This window comes from Cynocephalus volans, chromosome 4, assembly GCF_027409185.1.
Source record: "Cynocephalus volans isolate mCynVol1 chromosome 4, mCynVol1.pri, whole genome shotgun sequence".
In the NCBI taxonomy this organism is placed as follows: domain Eukaryota; kingdom Metazoa; phylum Chordata; class Mammalia; order Dermoptera; family Cynocephalidae; genus Cynocephalus; species Cynocephalus volans.
In genome coordinates, this window is record NC_084463.1 from 155,193,689 (window position 1) to 155,200,842 (window position 7,154).

Consider the following 7,154-nt stretch of genomic DNA (forward strand, 5'->3'; position numbering starts at 1 on the left):
GTCCTATTGGCCAAAGCAGGTCACATAGCCATGCCTAGAGGAGGGGACTACCTTAAGGCATAAATATAGGGAGGTTAGATTCAGTGGTGACCATATTACAATAATCTACCATAGATGATATCAATTGAGCAAACTTCTATCTAATGCAACAATATTCAAAGAGTACTACCAGACTCTGCCTTCATATTGTCCTACTTTACATTTTTGTCAATAGTTTGGACAAAGGAAATGAAATATGATTGCAATTTTGACCATGACACAAAACTAAGAGGAATAAAATAAAGCTTGAAGATGATTTTGGCAGTTTGTTTTCACTTGTTCAAAACCAGTAGAACAGAGTTTATCAATATGACTTGAAAACCCCTTAATTTATGAGACTAAAATAAATTATGGTAAGGCAGAATTGAAAGTTATATCAAAACTATGTGGAGGTTTTATTTGATACCAAATTCGAGTCTAAAGGGATCAAAATGAATGAATAAAAATACAGTTTGCAGGTCATGGAAAGTAACTGAACAAAATATTCTCAGAACAAAATATTTCCAGTGTATTGTTATTTCTGGGTGAAAATTTGTGCAAGGATATGGAGCAAGAGAAAATCTAGAAAGTGACTTGTATGATGAGAGGGTTTATATATAAACTCCTGGAGCAAGTTGGAGTACTTGCTCTAGAGAACAAACGTCTGAAGATTTATAGAAGATATAAAATCTGAAGAGCTGACAGAGAAGCAGAAGACAGCTCTAGAGAGTAAAAACAGGACCAGTGGGAGAAAGTTATTTGTAAATAGACTTCAGCTCAAGATAAGGTATAGTACTTTAACAACTTGAGTTGTCCAATAAGAAATGAAGTGTCTTATGAGTTAATGATATCTCTCCTTGGAAGTTCAAATAGTCTGGATGACTGTCTAAGATGCTGTAGAAGAGCTTCTTGAATAGTGTAAAATTAAATAATGTACACTTTCTTCCACTCCTTTCTTTTCACTTATTAAATTAAATAACATTTTCTCTATTATTATTACCCTTTTCATTACTGAGGTGCTCTTTAAAAGTTATGAATGCCATCATGAGTTTTCATTTTGGTTAAGAAAACAAGAAATGAAAAAAGAAAGAAAGAAAGAAGGAAGGAAGGAAGGAAGGAAGGAAGGAAGGAAGGAAGGAAGGAAAGAAAAAGAAAGAAAGAAAGAAAGAGAAAAGTTCCTCTTCCTTTTGCTAGCTGCAAAACTTTTTTTTTTTTTTTTTGCCATTCAGGACATGGTTGGTCAGTATTAAGAACATAATGTTATGACCTTGGAAAGAACCCTTGGAATCTTCTAGTTCAGCCCTGCCACTTCAAAAATAAAGAAACTTTAGATTTCTAAATACTTGTCTTCTCATCCTGGATATGTTTTTTTGTTAGCCACTTTAGTTTCCTTTTCTGTGAACATTGAAGGCAGTGATACTTACTATTGCTTAGATAATCTATATGAAGTGCCTACTATGTAGTAGTTGTCCAATAAATGTTGATTCTCTTTTCTTCGTCCATGCCCGGGACACCATGTTGCTCTACGTGATATAGCTTCATTTTTATTTATTTGTTTTTTTAGGCTGGCCAGCATAAGGATCAAACCCTGGGTCTTGGTGTTATCAGCACCACACTCTGACCAACTGAACTAACTGGCGAGCCCCATATAACTTTATTTTCAACAAGACAGTAGCATTCATTTCCTCTGGAGCTCCCAGAATAATGGGCCGTGTCTCAGTCTGCTGAGAACATGCCCAGTTTGTACATCTTATCCTGGCATAATTATTAACATCCTATTTCACTCTCAAACAGTGTCCCAATTTAAATAAATCACAGGATCATCCTACCTGAAACATTCTCAGTGCTTTCCTCAGTGCATCTTTCAGGTCCTTATTCCTCAAACTATAGATCAAGGGGTTTAAAATGGGGGTGATAAAAGTATAGACCACAGACACTCTTTGGCCCATCTCAGGAGAGTAGCTGGAACTGGGGGACAAATATATAAAGCTGGTGCAGCCATACTGCAGGAGGACCACTATGATGTGAGACGAACAGGTGGAGAGAGCTCGGTGGCGCCCTTCTGCTGACTTGATCCGGAAAATAGCCACAACAATGAAGACATAGGAGATGGAGATCAGTGAGAGAGGGATGCTAAGGACGACGAAGCTGATGATGTACAGGGTAGTCCTGTGAACATGTGTGTTTGCACAAGCCAGGTGCATGACTGCGGGCATGTCACAGTAGAAGTGGTAAATCTCATTGTGGTGGCAGAATGGGAGATGGAAGATTAAAATGGTTAGTGGCAGTGACAGCAGGAACCCCAGCACCAGGGACCCTAGCATTAGCTCCACACAGAAGGACCAGCTCATGATGAGGGTGTATCTCAGAGGGTAACAGATTGCTATAAACCGGTCATAAGCCATGATTGCAAGTAGAACACAATCAGCTGCACCCAAGAAGACAAAGAAAAACATTTGGGTGCCACATCCGATTATGGAAACAGGAGTTTGGCCCATTGAAAGAAGGTTTGCCAAGGCTAGTGGAGCAATGGAAGATGTATAGAAGATTTCCAGAACTGCCAAGTTAGCCAGAAAGAAGTACATGGGGGTGTGAAGGGAGTGGTTGATCTGAACAATGACTGCAATTATGGCATTTCCGCTGAGGCTAGTTAGGTACATCACCAGGAAGGCCACAAAAATGATCATCTGGACTTCAGGGTCAAGTGAGAATGGACGAAAGAAGAATTGTATCTTTGTGGTTTTATTTATTCCTTCCATGGGTAGTGTATTAGACCTACTAAAAGGAAAGACGACATGAGTCTCAAGGCATCTCACATTTAATATGATGCTTTCCCAACTCCTCCATTCAGTGTTAGAGCACTTTTGAGGTACCCCAGCAATGATGTGCTACTTTCACTTTAGAGCAGATCATGTAATATTATCATTTATACATTTTCCATCTCATCTTTCTTCTCCTATCCCCCAAGTACCAAAGATTGAAAAATCCTCAATGTCAGGGACTTTGATGATCTTTATTTTAATTGCAGTGCCTAGCACAGTGCCTGTTACAGAAGAGTGTTCAAAACACGTTTGCTGAGCAAATTGAGGAATAAAGCCAATTTAAAATTAAAGTTTAAAGTTACAAAATGGATAAAATTGAGTATCAATTCATATGTGAAACTTGAAGCAGAAAATTTTAGGATTGTATAGGCAGATGTATGTCATAATTTAAAGAGAATTGTGCTACTGGCACATTGTGATGTATCTACTGGCATTGTATGTCTCAAAACCTAGAAATTTTATTGATTCATTCTGCTTCTCCTTTATTCAATTTGTTCCTAAATAGTGATAGTTTGCCTTTCAAAAAGTTTTCATATCTGTTACTTTGGTCCTTTCCCATGCCCCAATCAGTTCTATCCATTATTATCTTACATTTGAAGTCTTGTGATAGACTGCTATTCATAGTCTCCCATTTCCCTTCTCTTCCTTGTATAATCCATCCTGCTGTCTGTTATCATGTTACTCATCTGCTCAGAAATTTTTAATGCCTTCCAGTTGCTTAAATGTTAACCCTCACAATCCTCTGCCAATTATTCTAGTCTCTGTTGGATCTAGCTTTTTTAGTCTAATTCCACTATGGAGCTCAGTTAGCTCTGTTATGTACCACATGATCTACCAGAGCATCTTCCTGATGTGTATACACCTTTTCTCCTTCAACTAGAAATACTGTGTCCTCTCTTTCACTTCATCCAAATTCTACTTAATTTTCAAATTCTAAAGTGTTCTTGTTTAATAAAATCTTCTTAGGCCACTCCAGCTTAAATCTCTTCCTTCTTTCTCTGAAATTCTAAGCTGCTCATGGTGTTATGATTTTAGTGCTAATATGCTGTCTTTTACTGTATCTGTATGTTCTGTCTCCAATTATATATTATGTTCTCCAAAGATAGGGGTTAGGGCTCTTAGGGCAGAGGCTCTCTCTTATGAAAAAATATCATTTATTTCATGTTGAACGCTAGGCATGGTGAAAAGTGCTTTGTTACGCATTAGCTCACTTCATCTGTAAAATCACTTTAGCAGACATGTACTGCCATTATTCCCGTTTAACAGATAAAAAACACATAGGCTTTAAGAGATTAAAAAAGTGTCCAAAGTTACATAGCTAGACAGTGGGAGAGCCAGGGTTTGAACACAGTCTGTTTGACTACAGAGCTCTTGAGTTTAACCTCTGCCTCCCTCTGGTACTTTGTATCTCCTAAGTAGCTTTGTTATTTGATTGATTGCAGTTCAGCCCCAGGTAGAACTCGAGATGGCCTATTGGAAAAAAATCACCTAGGATCTGAGACCACAAATGTTAGATTACAGTATTTCCAGAATTAAGAGACATAATTACAATCTGGACTGTGGTTTATCTAGTAAATGCTGCTCCTACTAATGCAACAAAAAGAACTTCCCTTATTTGTCTTCTAAGGAGCAGGAGGAAAGTGGTTGGCTTAAAACTATGATGTTTTGGGTGGAAATAGTGGGAGTGTGGTTTAATTCATTGTTTTTGAGAGAGCATGGGAACAAGGAGAAGATAACACAATTTTACAAGATTGTGCTGAGGTGCAAATTAAACTGCATCCATAAAGGAATCTACTAGAATGCCTAGCACATATTAACTGTTCAATAATGCATATAGATTCATTGATTTCTTCATTATCTATCCTGAGACTGAAGAAAATTGCTGAGCGAATGGAATATGTGGCAGTCCTATCTAAAAAATCCTGGGAGAGATTTTATGTCACATCTGGTCCCACTGCTAGTTTCTTATGTCACCTTATACTTCAGAATCCCTCGTAAAGAAGGGTGAAAAATGACCACTCTTTCATCTGCTTATAAACTGTTATTGTTAAAAGGTAGTTTATACATAATTCGACTGTCAGGATATGAGGGGTCTTTAAAAAGTTCATGCAAAGATTTGTATTATCTTTTAATTCCATTTTTCCATGAACTTTTTGAAGTACCCTCATATCTGTATGGCCTAATTCACCTACATGATATAGCTATTAGCACAAATGTGGACTCAACTGAAGAGGGAAATAAAAACGCTTAACTTGGAGATTTTGATTGTGGATGAATAGAGAAGGAAGAGCAATGTTATAACCATCATTCACAGGGCAAGAGCCTTGCTTGGAGCATAAATACTCGTGGCTTCTGGAGCTAATCATACTGGCTATGGCAGAGTCAAAGAAGACCTTTTGGTGCCTATTCAAAGAAAGTGTCCCAACATCAGATGTAATGAAAGAAAAGTTTTGTCCTTGCAAGACATTCTTGAATAATATTTTCTATATGTCTGAAGAAACTCTCATGAATACTTTCCAGAAGAAACTCCTATGAATACTTTTTAGCAGTAACACCTACAAAGAAGGAAAGCCAAAGTTGTAACCCTTTACTGCTCATATGTTGAATCATATGAATTTGTTCCTCGAGGTCAACAGTGGTAGCATACAGGCAATTTCACATGATTCAACGTGGTACTTTTACAAGTGAACTGTGATTATATCTTATGAAACATTCAGGCATTCAATAAAAGCTTATTTTTCTGCTGCAATAATGAGTAACATTTTTTCGGTACTTACTAAGATTTGTATGCTGTGATATTCATTTTACAGGCATCATTTCACTTTAGTGGCCCGTCAGTCCCATGCAACAGGTACCTTTATTGTTTATATATTTTTTCAGATGAAGAAACTGAGGCTTAAGAGTTTAACTAAGTTGCAGCTAGTAAATGACAGAATACAATTTAATTCCTTGGTCAGTCTGGAAGCAAGTCTGTTTCTATTATTAAAATAAATTATACCACACTAAGCAATGCATGTAAGGCTGAATGACAGGTTTCCTAGAAAGACAAAATCTTTTAATTCTAATTGTCCTTAATCAACGAACCATAACACTGTAACATACCACAAGCATTCCTCAGATAATTAAAAAGGCAGTGCTCAGTACCTTGATTTGTAATCTTTCTCTCTTTCATTTTTGCTCTTCCTTTTCTTTCTCTCTTACTACTTACTTGTTTAATCAATAATATTTATTTCAATAAATTTCTTTTACAAATAGTATTAAGGCCCTACTCTATATAAGGCATAGTTCTAGTTTCTGGAAAAAGAGGGAGAAATGTGGACCATGAGAAAGAGTATCAATACACAGCTCAAAATTGAATCAGAGACGTAATAATAAAAAATAATACAAGTCAAATTCAGTTAAGTGTTGTCATAAAAGGACAATGTGCTAGGGGAGCACAAGCCTATCTCTCTTTTTGCAATAATGCCTTTTCAAAAAATTGCTTGTAATTATAATTATTTGGGATCCTCATGTGAAGAAAACTTCTTGTCATTTCTTTTATAATAGAAGTAGGTATTTTCTAATTTTTCAACTTCTGTAAATTTAAAATTTGGAGTGATGGATATTTTTAAAAAGTGGAGGACTCCTTGTAAGTACTCACCTCTCCGTATTTCAGGACTAGTTAGTATTGAGCTCATTTTTATCTAGATTGTGATCCCTTGACCATTTGAACAGACCTTTCTCTCTGCCTTCCATCAGTTTGAAGAGTGTGGATTTCAGAGTATGTATTGTTGAGTTCCCGTTAAGCCATCTGGTATAAAACATTGGTTCTTAGTAGAAACTGGACTTTGACTTTTTCTGTGAAAAGCTCCATACTTAGCTTCTGTTCCTTGGCCAATGTATACCCCAAGCCTTGGTCTTATTACAGGCAAAGAGTTTTTCTAATCCTCTAAAATCTGGGCTCTGGGAGCAGATTCTTACCTTTTGCTGAGCTCATGTGGACTGCAAGCTATTGCAGATTTACCTGGCTCCTTTGCTGAACAATGAGGACCCCAGGGGCCTGCCTCAAAGTCTTACTGTTCTCAGAGGATCCCTGCACTGGCATCCTGACCACTTCTAGATCACATATCTCACTGATTCAGGGCACTATGTTAAAATACTTCTTAAACCAGACCTGATTCCTGTTAGATCAACTCTTGGACTGAGGGTATGTTCCATTCTGCCTCTTTTTCTTTGTACACGGTAACATCTAGGCTTTACTTATCACATTGAACTTACCTTTGAAGTTGCCCTGCTAATTCAGACTCAAAATTATCCTCAAATAATGACATTCAT

General features: G+C 37.1%; 1 protein-coding gene across 1 annotated transcript; it reads right to left on the reverse strand.

The window, feature by feature from the left end:
- Positions 1-1,838: 1,838 nt before the first annotated feature.
- Positions 1,839-2,777, reverse strand: LOC134376652 (olfactory receptor 10V1). Its single transcript, XM_063095138.1, has one exon. It carries the CDS (start codon positions 2,775-2,777, stop codon positions 1,839-1,841), a length of 939 nt encoding a protein of 312 aa, XP_062951208.1.
- Positions 2,778-7,154: the final 4,377 nt, after the last annotated feature.

What these genes read in the sequence shown, in the direction of transcription:
- LOC134376652 (XM_063095138.1), bottom strand. Translation starts at nt 2,777, where the DNA reads ATGGAAGGAATAAATAAAACCACAAAGATACAATTCTTCTTTCGTCCA.